Source organism: Gavia stellata, chromosome 1 (assembly GCF_030936135.1).
Source record: "Gavia stellata isolate bGavSte3 chromosome 1, bGavSte3.hap2, whole genome shotgun sequence".
Classification (NCBI taxonomy): domain Eukaryota; kingdom Metazoa; phylum Chordata; class Aves; order Gaviiformes; family Gaviidae; genus Gavia; species Gavia stellata.
Genome location: NC_082594.1, coordinates 65,453,487 through 65,470,067, shown reverse-complemented (window position 1 = coordinate 65,470,067; position 16,581 = coordinate 65,453,487). Strand labels below are relative to the sequence as shown.

The 16,581-nt window shown below is 42.1% G+C and overlaps 1 protein-coding gene across 3 annotated transcripts in view; it reads left to right on the top strand.

The window, feature by feature from the left end:
• The window catches only part of CARS2 (cysteinyl-tRNA synthetase 2, mitochondrial), a 40,148-nt gene that overhangs the window by 7,882 nt on the left and 15,685 nt on the right, over positions 1-16,581 (top strand). For all 3 annotated transcript variants that reach the window (XR_009483949.1, XM_059815907.1, XM_059815908.1), the window contains 7 exons: positions 265-336; positions 683-788; positions 1,500-1,583; positions 4,115-4,244; positions 8,596-8,729; positions 13,091-13,158; positions 15,876-15,942. Coding sequence is in view for 2 of the 3 variants with exons in the window: in XM_059815907.1 (XP_059671890.1) it covers positions 265-336; positions 683-788; positions 1,500-1,583; positions 4,115-4,244; positions 8,596-8,729; positions 13,091-13,158; positions 15,876-15,942 (661 nt within the window). In the remaining variant the exon portion in view is untranslated. The remainder of the gene's footprint in view (positions 1-264; positions 337-682; positions 789-1,499; positions 1,584-4,114; positions 4,245-8,595; positions 8,730-13,090; positions 13,159-15,875; positions 15,943-16,581) is intronic.

The window sequence follows — 16,581 nt, the reverse complement described above, 5'->3', positions numbered from 1 at the left end:
ATTATTTTAATCTTTGGTTGCGTTGTCTTAAAAGATATGTATTAATATTTTGGCAATTCAGAAGCGTAAATGAAATAGTACTTTAAGTTATTTATAACTTACATCTCCTCCCCCTGAATGTTAGATTAATAAGCCTTTCTGACTCTTTACCTTGGGGGCTCTGGAAGTCTTCCAATTAGCTATTAACTGTCTGATAAAAGATTGCAATATTTTATATTATTACTTTGATTTATGTTTTACTAATCTGCTGCTCTCTTTTTTTAGATGAATATATCGCCAGTAGCTCTTGCTCGTATTTATGAAGAAGACTTTAAGCAAGATATGGCTGCCTTAAAGGTACAGATATTCAAGCTTCTGAATTTAAGAGTATTTTAAAGCAATTATTTTGGTAAGGAATCTGATTTTGTCAGTTTGATCTGAAAAAAAATAAAATGATTGCTTGTGTGATGAAGTGTTGCCACTGGGAAAAATTAGTGGATTTTTTTGCCAGCCCTCAATTTTTCTTTTTTTGTGTGTGTTATCTTAAATGCTGCTTATGACCTTTTTATGACACTTGCAACATTTTTTTTTTTAAGGTAAAATTGCGGAGAATGTTTTTTAAAGTTTGATTCTTAGAGTGAAGGGACTTGTCAGCAGTGTGTTTCATACAGGCTAATGAGATGTTACTCTTTCTTTGTTTAAGGTCCTTCCTCCTACAGTATATATGAGAGTGACTGACAATATTCCTCAAATAATCTCCTTTATAAAAACAATAATTGCTAGTGGACAAGCTTACGCAACCTCGCAAGGTAAGACATATAGGGAGGCCACTCCTTGTTCAGCACATGCACCGGAAATCAGTGCTCTTAGTAATCCTGTTTTGGGATCAGATGAGATACCCTGTGCCAGGTTTTCCTTGTGTTTATTAACAGGCAGGGTGTGAGCAACTCGTTTGTGATGACATGAGTGGGCAGAACAACTATTACTCAATTTCGAAGTTAAATGTAGCTCATTACTTAATGTAATTGTTTACTGTCATGAACTGCTGTCTAAGCTCCTGTGGGAAATTCCTGGCCTGGCTTCTACAAGAAAGTTGGGGAAACCTCTTCACTCTAAACAGGCGGTTCTGTAACAAGATGTGCCTGCAAAGCACAGTGTGTAGATCTCTTTTTTTAGCAGGGCCGGTGGTTGTAGAAGCATTCGAGTGCATTACAACTGGAGTAGCAGTACCCTGTTTCAGTCAGCGCGGATTGCTGATTGTGCATGGGCAGGGAGGAACCTGGGGAGATCTCCAGGATACAGAGTTATCCTATGTGCAGAATGAGCACATGCAGTGAGGTTGCTGAAAAGCTGTTAATGTGGGAATGTGTGCTACTACTGTGGCAGTATTTCTGAATTTATGAATCAGAATTTCAAATGGGAGTTGAAGGGCGTTTTGTTTTGCTTTCAGGGAAATGTTCTCTCTTCGTCATGAATGTGGCCCATCTTTGCTATAAAACTAAACATTTCTTTTCTATTAGGCAATGTTTATTTTGATGTTAAGTCTTGGGGAAAAAGATACGGAGTACTAACTACTATTTCTCCTGATACCCAGGATGAAGCAGGTATGTTCATGGCACTAACTTGTTTGTACTAATGCATTGTCTGAACTCGTGATGTATCTGTGCATAAACCTTCATTCAACGGTCTGAAACAGTTTTCTAACCTATTGTGTATAACCAGCTTTTTGGTTAGTTAAGACTCAATTTTATTTTTTTTAATTATTTATTGAGGCACTCACTGTTGCCAGTGCAAGAGAAAACTTGGTGGTCTTTTTTCATACTTGATTCCCTTTATACCTTTGTTCTGGTACCCTAGAACAATTAAGATTCTTAATTTTATTTGAATACTTGGGGGTGGTACATACAAACTTCACAGTGAGGTGGTGGTCTCAGCCGTTGCACTAGCCAGCAGTGAGATAGTCAAGGGTAAATGCAGGGAAACGTCATCTACCATGTTATTGTTTGGGCAGTTACACCCTTCTGATGCATGCTAACCAGATGATTTTGGTTCTTTCATTACTTACCACTGGACTACTGCTAAGCAGCCTATTTGTGTGCGGGTGAGCAATCTCTTGATAGGCTGTGTTAGAGCATGCCTATACCCTTGGCTGGGTGTTTTTTGCTACAGTTGTTCAGCTGCTGAGCAGGATTGCTAAGCTGCTCTGTAGTTTCCGTAAGTTGGGTCTGATCAGGTCTCCGCATTGGAGAGTTTGATGCAGGTCTCCTGCCTCCTTTGCATGCTGAAGTTCAATATTTCTTCACTGAAAAAAATCTGTTTGCAATTACTGAAAATGCCTGGCAGGCTGATGCTCAGGTGAATCGCAGCCAGAAACTTCTCACAGCTCTACTCTGGAGTTGTTTCAGCATTACAGCTTGCGGGGGGAATGGGTTTTGTCAACAGTTATTTAGAGGCTGTTACTGACCGCAAAGGCAGCTAACAGCCTCCTGGGCTGCATTAGGAAGAGCATTGCCAGCAGGTCAAGGGAGGTGATCCTTCCTCTCTGTTCAGCATGAGGCAAGACATGCCTGGAGTGCTGGGCTCCCCAGTATGAGAGAGACATGGGCATACTGGAGACAGCCCAGCAAAGGGCCACGAATACAATGGAGGTACTGGAGCATTGTTTCATATGAGGAAGGGCTGAAAGAGCTGGGAGTGCTCAGCCTGGAGAAGAGAAGGCTCATGACTGATTCTGTGTTTTACCCTGTTCCCTCTCAAGTCACTTACAACTGAATATACTGTTATTTCTAAAGATTTTGACTGTTGTTTTACTTATAACCGAGAAGGTGAAGACTGCTTTTTTGTAGCAGTATACTCAAAAAAAGGCCAAAGATGGATGGACTCAACAGATGCTGGTCAGACAGACCTTGGCAAACTAGTGGAAGAGCCAAGATGAAGATTCAGTGCATAAAACTAGAGTTATATTTCTGTCCCCTTATTTCTTACCAATTTTGAATGATGAAGCAGGTGTAATGGATTTTTGTGATGTGCTTCCCTTAATATCGCATGACGTTCTGAATAAAAACTGACTCTGTATGTCAATAAAGTACAAGTAGAACGGCTCAAGAAAAATGGCCATCTAATAGATGTCCAAAAATAGCTGTGAATCATCATTAAAATCTGTTGATACTCAAATGCTCCAGGGATTGGTTCAGACCCAGCAGTACACTGTGGTTTTTGTTAACGATCTGAAATAAGTGGAGGAAAGAAGTAAATCTAGCATCAGCTGCTGGTAAAACAGATAAGCAGTGTTAAATAAGGGAACTTAAAACAGTTCGAGTTGCTTGCCAAGCTGGAGCCCTTCAAGCCAAATAAGTATATTGTTCTACATCAGTCAAATGCGAGGTCATGTATTTGTCAGCAAAAAAAAATAGAGTCCAGAACCCCTTTCTGTAGCTCCTGCCGGGGAGTGGTGTGTATCCAACTGGGGGTTAGGAGCCAGCAGAGACGAACCATCCTCTCTGCCGTACTGTGGCAAAAAGGACTATATCCTTGGCTGTGTAGTGAAGGAAGCAACAAATATAGCTGGGGAGGAGAACTTTGTAGAGAAGCCATTAGTGAAAACAATACTGGAAGGTTGCAACTGTCCAAGAATAGTTTTGAGTCTCATCTCCATGCTCCTCTTGGTTTTATAGAATCTGAACCAGAATCTATTTGTGTCCCAGAGAAAAAATTGTGGGGTTGGTTTTTTTGGTTGTGGGTTTTGGTTTGGGTTGTTTTTGTTACCTTTCTGCTGCAGTGCAATCTGTTTGTCCTGGGAAGCTGGCTGATAAGTAACTAAATGAATGATGTAAAACCAGAGAAGGCCAAAAGGACTAAAATAGTAGGATGTATTAAAGAATCTTGAATGCATCTTTTTATCCTGCGGAAATCTAATTCAACATACTATTTTTTTTTTTTCAAGCGCTTGTTTGAGAAACTGGAAGCCCTGTATAAGGGGGAAGGGAGGAAAGTTGCAGGACAAGAAGTTGAGTGAAAGAGATTAAAATCTCAGTAGTTCACTAAATAAACATTTCCACTTGCTTTCATTTGCCTTTTTTCTCCTTTTTTTTCCCTTTGAGACATACCCCATTAACAAATCACTTATTCTTGGCAGTTGATACTGATAAACGGCATGGTAAAGATTTTGCCCTGTGGAAGGCTGCCAAACCTCAAGAGCTATCTTGGACTTCTCCCTGGGGAAAAGGAAGACCTGGATGGCACATTGAGTGTTCCACAATATCAAGGTCAGATTTCTTGGATTTTAAATGTAGTGCTGTTTTTTGTTTTCAGTCACAGTACAATGGTAGCAGCAGTATTGACAGTGTTTTTTCTGATCAGTAGAAAGCACCAGTTTTAACATGAATGCTTTGTGCCATTTGGGATGTCATGTGTGGTCCAAACAAACTCTGCTCCACCTTAATGGCGTAGCTGTCTTGCTATGTTTTGGCACCTTCTCTTGAGAAGGACTTGGGTATTTAAAATATGATGTGCAGGATTACGCAGTTAATTAGCAAGTCTTTTAACCTGAACTGAGTAACCAAAGCTTTAGTGAAAGTTTTGGTACCTCTTTCACTTGCCCCCCTTCCACTTCTTGCAGTCTCCATCGGACCTAGTCCAGCATGTAGTGCTGTGTCAGGAGGACAGGGTATGGGATTCCATCCCAACGCCAGTGAGCTTCAAGATCTTGCTGGCCTTATCTTAACAGCAGTTATAGATATGCATGCTAATCATCTAAGCATTACTCAGTTTTCTTTAAAAGTCAGCCACAGTGTTAAGTACTCTGATTTCTCTGTGGTAGTGTATTCTGTGGGCATGATGCGAATTGTGCGTAGTAGCATTTTGCTTGTAGTTGGTTTAAATTAATTTGCTCTTCATTTGGAGTTTTATTTTCTCCACAGGATGGTAGTATTTTGTCCTGCACTGTATTAACTTATGACCTATTAATTTGTGCTTTGAAAAAAGAGACTCTAACTCCTCTCCTGGAAGATTGATAGTGGTGCTTAGTTTTGCATTAGTCTCAGTTCTTTTTTGGAAGCTAATAAAAAATTATTTAGATCTAGCCCTGTTTAACTCAAGAGTTTTCAACCCAAGCTGAAAGTAGATGGAACAGATGCTTTAGGTTTCTCTTTCATATGCTTTGCTGGTGCACCTGGGGTTGTTAGTCATTACTACCTGATTGTGAAAAGCATTTATAAAGGTGATTTTCTGTCTGTAAATAGTTTCAGCACTGTGAAACAGTTCTTAAAGCAACAGAAGTGCACAAAAACATGCTGTATTTGAAGTGCAACCTGTGACAGACGTGCACACTGGGTAAGAAATGCCAACCCATTACAAAATGGCCTATCTGCTAATGTGGTGCTGTTTATACTCTGCATTTCTTTCTGTAAAAACTTATTTTGCTGCGGCTGGATGAGGTTCCTGCCATGTAAAAAAGAGTTGACCCCTGCAGAGCATAAGTGTAGTAATCTTGAACTGTGAAAAGTGGAAAGCTTATTTTGGTAAGTTACCTAAAACATTTTGCTGTCCTAGTCAGCTCTCAGAGGCCCATTTGAAGCAATAGCTACTCATCCATCTGTTTTGCCAAAGATCTCAAAGCACTTTAAGTAAGCTAGGTGAACTAATTTTGAAAAGTCTTTTGAAGTGTGCTTGGGGAAGGTGCATGAGAAGGGTGCTGGTCTCTAGTGCAGCCCTGAAAGAGGGAACCACCTGCTGTGACTTAGGTCTGATCTCCTCTCTGGAGTTTCCCCTGAGGTGAGATGAGCTGCTCCTCCTGCCCCTGAGCGTTCTGCAGATCTGTCTCTCCCCTCTCCCCAGCATTTAATGGTTTTGTTGGAGGAAACAGCATGTCGCCAGTGCTCCTCTGTAGATGGCACAAGGGAATCACAGAATCACTAAGGTTGGAAAAGACCTGTAAGATCATCAAGTCCAACCATCAAACCAACACCACCATGCCCACTAAACCATGTCCCACAATGCCACGTCCACACGTTCCTTGAACACCTCCGCCACCTCCCTGGGCAGCCTGTTCCAGTGCTTCACCACTCTCTCTCAGTGAAGAAATTTTTCCTAATATTCAGCTTAAACCTCCCCTGGCGCAACTTGAGGGCGTTTCCTTTTGTTCCTTGGGAGAAGAGACCAGCACCCACCTCTCTACAACCTCCTTTCAGGTAGTTGTAGAGAGCGATAAGGTCTCCCCTCAGCCTCCTCTTCTCCAGGCTGAACAACCCCAGCTCCCTCAGCCGCTCCCCATAAGACTTGTGCTCCAGACCCCTCACCAGCTTCGTTGCCCTTCTCTGGACACGCTCCAGCACCTCAATGTCCTTCTTGTAGTGAGGGGCCCAAAACTGAACACAGGATTCGAGGTGCGGCCTCACCAGTGCTGAGTACAGGGGCACGATCACCTCCCTACTCATGCTGGCCACACTGTTTCTGATATAGGCCAGGATGCTGTTGGCCACCTGGGCACACTGCTGGCTCATCTTCAGCCGGGTGTCGATCAACACCCCTAGGTCCTTTTCTGCGGGGCAGCTTTCCAGCCACTCGTCCCCAAGCCTGTAGCATTGCCTGGGGTTGTTGTGACCCAAGTGTAGGACCCGGCACTTGGCCTTGTTGAACCTCATACAATTGGCCTGGGCCCATCGATCCAGCCTGTCCAGATCCCTCTGCAGAGCCTTCCTACCCTCCAGCAGATCAACACTCCCGCCCAACTTGGTGTCTGCAAACTTACTGAGGGTGCACTCAATCCCCTCATCCAGATCATCAATAAATATCATGAACCAGGGCCACTCCTGTGAAGATCTGTGCTTAAGCTGGTTTTGGAGCAGACAGGAGGAAGCAGAGGGGCATGAGCTTGGGAAATGGCAACAGTTGGTCTTTCTTTCCTCCTCTCTTCACGTTTTCTTTTCTTCCTGTGCCCCACCTGCTTCTGCAGAGCCATTGTGAGCCAGGGTGTTAACAGGGTGTTTTGTCCCCAAAAGGGACAAAAGTATTAATATCTAGCCATCTACTAGGAGCAACTTGTTAATGTGACATACGCAAAGACTGTGTCTGTGAGTACACACATGTGCACGCGTGCGTGGGGTTTGCCTTTTATATATATATATATATATATATATATAGTGTGGCCAGCAGGAGCAGGGAGGTGATCGTGCCCCTGTACTCGGCTCTGGTGAGGCCACACCTCGAATACTGTGTTCAGTTTTGGGCCCCTCACTACAAGAAAGACAGAGGTGCTGGAGCGCATCCAGAGAAGGGCAACGAAGCTGGTGAGGGGTCTGGAGCACAAGTCTTATGAGGAGCGGCTGAGGGAGCTGGGGTTGTTCAGTCTGGAGAAGAGGAGGCTGAGGGGAGACCTCATCGCTCTCTGCAATTACCTGAAAAGGGGTTGCAGAGAGGTGGGTGTTGGTCTCTTCTCCCAAGTGACTAGCGACAGGACAAGAGGAAACGCCCTCAAGTTGCGCCAGGGGAGATACAGACTGGATATTAGGAAACATTTCCTTATTGAGAGAGTGGTATCACAATGGAATAGACTGTCCAGGGAGGTGGTGGAGTCACCCTCCCTGGAGGTATTCAAGGAGTGTGTGGATGTGGCATTGTGGGACGTGGCTTGATGGGCATGGTGCTGTGTGGTGTGGGTGGGGTTTTTTTGTGTGGTCTGTTTTCTGTGGTGGTTTGGTGTGTGTTTTTTTTTTTTTTTGTCATAGTTGGACTTGATGATCTTACAGGTCTTTTCCAACCTTAGTGATTCTGTGATTATTTTCTACTGTGTAGACCTTGCATCTTCTGCAGCTTGAGCGCCTCTGGTTTCTGGGCAGTTAGCGTTAATTTACCTCCCTGTGAGTAGATGAGTGTTACCTTTGTTTAACAGATGGGCAAAATTAAGTTGTTAACTTGTCCAGCATGACCTAGCAGGGACTTGCTGGAGCAGTGGACAGAGTGTAGCAGCCTTAACTCCTGGGGTTTAACCAGAAAGTGTCTAGGTCTATCCTATTCCCACATGAATACCTTACCTCTAGCCACCACTATTTGCAGAGGTGCCTGTGCCATGCAAGCCTGTGGGTGACCTGCACGGTTGCAGCTGTGCTGTGGGGATGAGAGGAATGGTCTTGGGAGATCAGAGGCACTGACATTCTCTTTTGACATTATAACGATATAGGACTAAGCATATTCTATCATGACTGTGTACAGTATTGCCTGAATTCTTACAGAAAAGGTACAAGATAAAGAATAGTAATACCAAAATGACAGAAATGTTTGTCACTTCGAAGTTGTTAGGTTTGCAGATGAAGGCAGCTGTCTGATACCGAAACTGTAGCGGAACAAGGAAAGGAGATGTCCCGCTTGCCATTCTTTAGTCTAAGTTAGAAAAATAATTGCTCCTACTAAGGAGAATTAATTGTGGGCAGATATGGGCCCTGTCCACACATGTTCTGTGCAGTTTTGGTATCCAAGATCTGTGTAAAGTCTTGTTTTAAAACTGCAGTCATCAAATTGTACACTTAAATTTATGTTGTTTTATCTTATTCTTTTCTGCATTTCTTTTTACAAAAAGCTTTTGTAGTGTTCTACTTACCAATCAGGAAAATATTGTTACAGTGCAGTGTTTGGAAAGCAGCTGGACATCCATACCGGTGGAATAGATCTTGCATTTCCTCATCACGAAAATGAAATCGCACAGTGCGAGGTGTATCATCAGTGTGAGCAATGGGGGAATTACTTTTTGCATTCTGGTAAGTAAAATATTAATCACCTAAGAGGCCTGTAGGTTTTTTTTTTTTTAGGTTTGGCATTTATATGGTATGAAGTGTGAGGGAAACCTTCCAAGCAGATGGTCCACTACAATGACTGAGCTCCTGTCCTCACTAAGTGCAGAAACATAAATAGGAGTGAATCTTGAAACTATACAATGAATGCTTTTATTAATAAAGCATTTATAGTTAAATACTCCTAAATTTCATCTGGGGAAATCTCCAAATAATAACAGTATATGCATTGCCCATGTACAGTGTTTACTCCTAATTAAAAATGCGGAAAGAAGAGTTTTTCCTGTAGAATCTCATTCCCTTTCATTTGAGTTTCCTCAAAATTTGAGGGTACTCTTTGTGATAGGCTTTCTTTTTTAATTGTACTTTTGGCTGTAACAGTCCTGCAGGAAGAGGGTGGAAATAGTTCATCTTTTCTATATGTGTTTATATAGTCCTCTTAAAACCAGAAATTCCCGCAGTATCTGAAGGCAGGGAGTGGAGGTGGCAGGTGGGCAGATAGCTGATTGTAACGTTTTTAAAAACATTGAGAACAGAATAAACCAGTCTTGTTCTCCAATGTCTCTCAGCACCAGTTGCTTGTGGGCTTAAAAAAAAGTTTTCAGTAGCACGCAGAATAAAGTAGCCTGTGTTTGTAAATATGGTGAAAGGCTTTTAATCATGATGAGAAAAGACATCTGTACTACTGGAAAATAAGAATGGAGAGAATGCTAAGATATGTGAACTGATGAACCAACGAAGCTCACAAAGTTGTGATCCTGCAGAAAAATGTCTGAGCTGAGATGCTTTGTATGGTTTGAAACGTGGGGGAAGCCTTGCAGGCTCTGCTGCAGCAGCCGACCACTGGACATTCCAGGTGCGCAATTCACATACCTGCAACTATTTAAATTCTCCTGGGAAGCTTTTTTATCCACCAGTAGCATTATGCTTAGTTATGGGTATGAGAAACAAGATTGATGCTGAAGACCAGGTGAGTCAGATGCTTTGGTCTACTCTTGTCAGGCATGGTCAATGAGGTTGCTGGTGGGTAGAGTCAAGGAGGTCTGTGACATCTGTGGGCTACATAAAGACCAAGTCACTCACCCTTCAGCTCTGTAGAAAAGTGGAGACACTGAGTCTTGTCACTATGGTCCCTTAACCCTCTTTAGTGCTCTGACCATCTGCAGTGTCTCACTGCTTTTCCTATGGAGTGTGAGTGACTTGATATTGGTGTAGCTCATAGATGTCACAGACCTTCCCCCAGAAGTGACCTTGCTGGCTGTGCCTGACTAAACTGTACCAAAGTGTCTTTTACTCGCTTGGTCTTCAGCATGCAATACTGCCTGTCATTGTGTAGAACTGCTCCTTGCTGCCTTTGCACAATAGTGCTTCAGTGAAGTTTGTGCTGTACAGTGCTTTGAACGACATCATTGTCTGATGGTACTAGCGCTGTTCCTATTGATGGAAATCTTGAAATTTGTTCTTCCTATTGGAGTCATGGTGGTTCTGGATGGTATCCAAAGAACTGAAGTCAATAGAAAGTCAGGTTCAAATCACAGAATCAGTATGGTTGGAAAAGACCTGTCAGATCATCAAGTCCAACCATCAACTAACACCACCATGCCTGCAGTCTCTCTTCTTGCTGAACAGTACTTTGTGCAAGATGTCTTGGTGAGCTCTTTGAGCTGCTTCCCTGAGTAAGAGATGCAGAGTTAAGCCTGTGCTACGCTCTGGGAATTACTTGGGCTTTCTTTTTTATGTATTTGTACTGTATGGGATGAATATTGAATCCTAGTTTCAGTTCCCAGTGTAGAGCCTGTTATAAATCAATAGCAATTGTCCAGAGGCTGGTGCATCCTCCAGGGTGTGCTTTGCTCCTGAAGTGCTGGGGAATTCTCCACACTTCCACTGAGATGCGCTGGTTACTGCCAGGTGTAGAGCCTTCTGTTGAAAACCAGGATATCTGGCTTTTGAAGCTTGGAATAGAAACTATAGTGGAAATATTCTTTGAAACTAACTAAATAAAGAGGAGTCAATGTCTCTTAAAAAAAAAAAAAAGGAAAAAAAAAAACTTAATTCCAAGGGCAATTTGTACACGGAGGTTCTCTAGCAGCTGACAGATTATGTTCATTAAGTCAAAAAATTTTGCTGGAGGACGATAGTGTGAATTATTTAGGGCAAATGAGTCAGCTTCAGAAACAATTTATTCTGGTAACAGACTTCAGAATTTTAGTAGGCTCAGAATTGGAGGAGCAATCCCCATTAGAGGAAGAAAATCCCTGCACTGGGGATAAATCTTCTTATAAGGCCTTTATTTTTAGACTACTTGTACTCTGGGAAGAGCGCCAAGGCAAAGTTATGAAAATCCTTGTATTTTGTGATTCTTTAATGAAATCCTTCTAAGTGCTGAAACTCTTGAAGAGGAATATTATTTCAAATTCAGATGTTACCTGTACCTTACTAGGAAAACACGATCAAACTATTTTAACCTTGGCTGCCTAAAGTTAAGTCGGTATTTAGGCACCTTTGCAAAAGAAAAAAATAATAGTATCCAGGCTCCCAGGAGGGGTTTGTCTGTGGGTTATACTTGAGTCGCAAGAGCTGCAGGTGTCCAGTGCCTCTGACAGCCTGAATGCTCTTATTGAGGGCCCCGAGTTTAACCACAAAGCAGTGGAAAAGGCCTCGCCTGCTAGTAGGCAGGACAAACACAATAAAAATGAGACTTTGGGTTGATCATAGATCTCTGCTGTAGCTGGTTCTGTATCTGTAGATCTCTCGATTCTTTCCTACCCTTGATAGGGTGTGTTGTGCAAACTTGAATTTCCAGGTGGTCAGGGTAGGACCAGAGGTAGCCTTCTCATTGAGAATTCCCACTGCTTTGAATTGTTGTCAGAAATAGCTAAGAAGTGAAACCAGATGCTTTTCACGCTTGTTTACCAGGCCTGAGCATGTTGCGTTTGTATCCAGAGGAGCATAATGGAGATTTTATCTGCTTGTGGAAGAGAGGGGGTTCCAGGCAAGGCTGCAAAAGCAGCACTGTGTGGAGAGTAACACAAAATTCAAACAGCTGCCTGGGCTGCTGAGCAAGAAATGCCACCTCTGCCACCACCTGTAAAAGCAGAAGCATGATCGTATGTTGTCCTTGCAGGGCACTCTGATGCATTGGTAATGCTGGACTGCCAAATCTGAAAGAAAGCAGAGCGCTGATGTGGTATTAAAGAGTAAGAAAAGTTCATGCTTAAAAATATGCCTCTAAGTACAATTAGGTGCTGGATTCTGCAGGTCACGAAGTGCCTGAAAATGGCTTGTTAATTGTGGGTGCTCGGTAACTTACAGAATTACTCCTTTATTAGGAGAAGCCAATTAAGGCATTTAACAACATTTCTGAAATTATGCTGAGTAGTCTTTTATTGGCTACATGTTCGTCATCTCTCTGGTGCTGTGAATAATTGATGTTTTCCATCAGCGGTGGTGCTGTGGCTAGCGCAGAGGGGGCCGGGGAGTGTACAGCCTGAGGTTGCCCATCTCCTGTCTTGCTTCGACAGAACTTTCAGTCCTGAAGCCGAGCTCTACGTACTCTCCTAAATGCAATGGAGATGGTTACTGCCTTTATCTTGTACCACAGCCCTGCAAACTGACAGTCCGTGCGGCTATTGAAAACTCTAGCAATGCTCAGAGATTGCATTTTAAAATAAGCTAATTCAAATTAGACATCATAACTGCATCCCTCCTTCCCCCTTCTTTTTCTCAGTCTTCCAAAGTCTGGAGAAATAGGGAATGTGCAGAAAATTCATTTTACACTTGAGGTATTTTGAACCAGAACAAAAAACTTTTGGATTAAAAAAAATAGTGTAACAGCCACCAGTAAGTAATAAGTACAGAAAATTTTTTGAGTTTCAAGAATATTGTAATGTCTGGAAGATCTTTAAAGGTCTTAAAATATTTCTGGAAAGTCAAGAGCGTCAGGTAAGGTACTTTTCTGTGAAGATTGCAAAGTATTTGCTTGCTTGCTTGTTTTTATCAGTTTATTATCAGTTCTGAGCAGGGAGATTTTTGTTTCTTCCTTATTAATGTCTCTGCTCATGGTGGTGGTGTTTTGTGGGGTTTTTTGGTTTTGTTTACACATTTTCTTTTTCTGTGATTTAAAATTCACCCAGCCAAAGTTGAGGATGGAGAGGTGTGCAGAACTGTAGGCAAAGCTATTGAAAAATATGTTACATGTTGCATTTAAATGGTTGGCGCATATGCTGCTTCCAGCGTTTCCAGTGTCTCAGTGCAGCCTTTCTCATTCACTCCCCATTCAAAAGCACACTCATTTATCCTGATGATTTTTTTTTTGTTTGTTTTAGGGCACTTGCATGTTAAAGGAAGTCAAGAAAAAATGTCCAAGTCATTAAAAAACTACGTAACAATTAAGGTAATTTATTTCTGTGAATTGAAGCAATGTATGTTTGTAATATGTAAATATTAATCACAGCCCTCTTCTGAGAAAACACTGGAGCATGTGCTTATGCTGCAGCGAAAGACCTGAAGCGGAGTGTTTTTCTAGTGTTGGTGTGCCTGTTATTGTGGATCTGGATGTAGGAAACCTGCTTAGACTCAGGGTTTGCGTATAACATGGATCTTGCTGAGCTGAGAGCGTTTTGTGCCCCAAACCAGACTTCTGCATTATAGGTTCATGGTTGGACTCAATGATCTTTTCCAACCTAAATGATTCTGTTCTCTAGTGATGGGTTATCATCTGTCTGTTCTTAATAGTGCATATGCTTTTGGGACGTTTTTCCTTGTTCTGCTTTAGGTGAAATGGGTCATAGTGTCAGCATTTTGTCACGAAGCCATTGGGCACCCTGCAACCACACTATGCCAGCGGTCTCTTGTATTCTCCTTTATTTTTATACAGTCACCTTGCTGATGCACAGAGAGCTTTGTCCTTGGGTACCCACAAGCCACGTGAATATGTCCTGTTTTACTGTGTCCCAAAGTTTTTGGTGTAGCCCAGAGCAGGGTTTCTCTGCCAGGCACGTGTGCTACAGCTGTGCTTGGCGCTAGGTTGGCTCCTGTAATGGCTGACAGCTATTGCTAGAAGTGGGTAATTTCCTCCCTTCAGACAAAGCTTGAGAGGCTGTTTCAGCACATATGTTCCCCTTTGCCCTCTTGGAAGACTTAATTAAAATCCCTTTAAAAAGGAGTGCAGTATGAGCTGCTTTATTAATTCTCCTGATGCTGTCGGGGTATGGTTAAGCCCTGTCTCCCCCAGAAGAATTACCGGTTGCCCACAATTTGCGCGGAAATTTCCCGAGTCTCAGCAGACATTGTGGACAGGGTGGAGAAATGACCACGAATGCAATGCATGCAGTTAAAAATAACATCTAGAAATGGTCCCCTCCATGGCTGCAGTGGGACTTCTTTGTGTTGAGAAAACAAACACTACAGACCGCTCTCTCTTCCCTTGCGGGTCTCCGCTTTTAATTTCTGCCCTTAGGCACGGCTAACAAGTATTAATCCTTCCCTGTAAGCAATTTTCAGTCCAGTGAAACAACCTTCTTCCCATACAGCCTTCCTGCATCTTGAAAGTTGAGTCCTACATGGAAGTTTTTATGCCCGCTCTGAAAGAGGGGAGGCCTGTCTGGGACAGGGCCTGCGGCATTCCCTTGGTCCTGCCGGCAGCCATCTGCATTCCAGGCCATCACCCAGGCATGGCCACCCTGCATCCTCTGTGTCCAGCTGCTCTGTTCTCTCTCCCCCTTGTCCCCTTCTCTGATTTTTTTATTTTCTTTTTTTTTTAATAGCTATTAATTCTGACCCCAAAATCGAGCACAATGCAATAACACACAGCCGAGCAACCTGCTTTGAAAGAGCAGTGACACTTTCTCTGTGCTCCTTTTTTAATGAAATGCAGAATTGGTTTTTCCAGTTTGGATGGTCCTTTCCCAAATTTGAATTTATTTCTGTACTTGTATTATTCTACCTCTGTATATTAATGTAAAGCTTCTGGGCACATTGGGTACACTCAGTTACATAGAGTTTATTTGAATACAAAAACAACAAACCCACCACAAAACCACCCACCAAAACAGTATCACTGTCTGTTTCTCGATTTATTTTTTTGTTTGTGGTTTTTTTTAAGCTTGCCCTGATTGCCTCAATTATTTCGATTTTCACATGAGAGACAGCACATAGCTGATGCTTTGCTACCTTCAGTGTTCAGGCTGGTTTAGTCTGGTAGCAGAAGCTAAATTTTGAAATGTGCATTTTTAAGCAAATGACACTTTCCGTATTTTCTCACTTTTATTGACTTCTCCTTTTGATTTTCTATTTCAGTGGCACTTCAGTGTTACAAACTTACCATCACTGATTTGCAAAATAAAAAAAAAAAAATAGCAGGAATGCAGTATTCACAGTCAATCTGCCACAGTGTTCAGCCTTGCTGAGAGCAGAGTTGGAAGTGATTGAATGTTTTATCAGTGTACCTTCCAAGCATTTAAATAGTTCTTTATACTATAAGTATAAATTAATTACGCTAGTAGTAATAGTAATAACTTACTATTTGCTATAGTAAATTATTTGTAAAACTAGCTAAATATTACGTTGAAATTAATGAGGTTTCATAATTAACACAGATAAATTCTAGCAATATTAAAAAAAAGTTATTTTTGTTCACTCCCTGGTTTTCCTCATATTAGAGTTCTGCAGAAAAAGTACACTTATTTTTCAAGAAATGTTTCTTTTTTCATAAAGTTTGCAAAACTCAGGAGCTGTCCTTTCCTGCAAGATTTTATCCCAGTCTTAGTTTGGTAATTTCAGTTGGGTTTTTTGCAAAGGTCTTTATGTGGTATATGTTTGATCATAATTACAAAGTACTATTCACTGTCTTATATTTGACATTGTGTATATCTTTGTCTTGTATATATGTATGCACATCTATCTTATACGGAGTTAGATTTTATTTAGTTTAGACTTTAAACCAGTGTTACAGTTTAAAGCTTTATGCCTATCTTAAATTACAAAGATTGGGTTATTTGTCACGTTAGTTTGTCTGAAATGTGCTATGAAACTAGTGTAAGGGGATGGAACAACTGCTGAAGAAATTGTTTGATATAATGCTAAAGCTATCTTTTTGTGGGTGGAGTTTAGGATTTCCTGAAGAAGTTTTCATCAGATCAATTCAGGATGTTTTGTTTGCGCAGCAGATACAGCTCAGGTAAGGAAAAAACGCCTTATTTGTCAGGATATGCATGGCTTTCCACGCACCCTTCCCAAGCTGGCGATGCAGAGGTGCAGTGGTGGAGCTGGCTCTCCCTGCGGTGCCTTGCAGTTCCCCTCTGGTAGGTGGAACGGTTGGCGGTGCTCTGTGGGGCTGCTTTTTGGCTCTCATTTAGAAAAGCATCTTGACCACGGACAGTACTTAACCGTTCATCTAAATACCTTCCTGAGCTGCAGTTAGTTGTGACTCTCAGTTAATTGCACTTTCAGTTAATGAATTGCCTCCATCTCTGATGTGCATCTGTTGCAGTCACTTGTATTTTGGTCACGATCAGCTGTTTTTGAAGACGTATCTAGGTTGAGCTTTGCCTTATATTCCTGTAGGGTATGACAAGGGCTTGCTAATAACTTTTTATCTCCCTGCTGTGTTATAATTTTTTGTCCTATGGAGTTACTGAGTGTTCAAGCAGTTCTGTGGTGCAGTGCAGCTAGCTTACACCAGTGCTTGATAACCTAATGATCATCTTAGCCTGGCAAACACTGCTGGTGGGGGGAGGTGTGGGAGATGTTGTCAGCTTCCCTGTCTACACCATGGTGTTTCCAGCAGGCAGATGCTACTTTGAACTGGAAGAGGTTT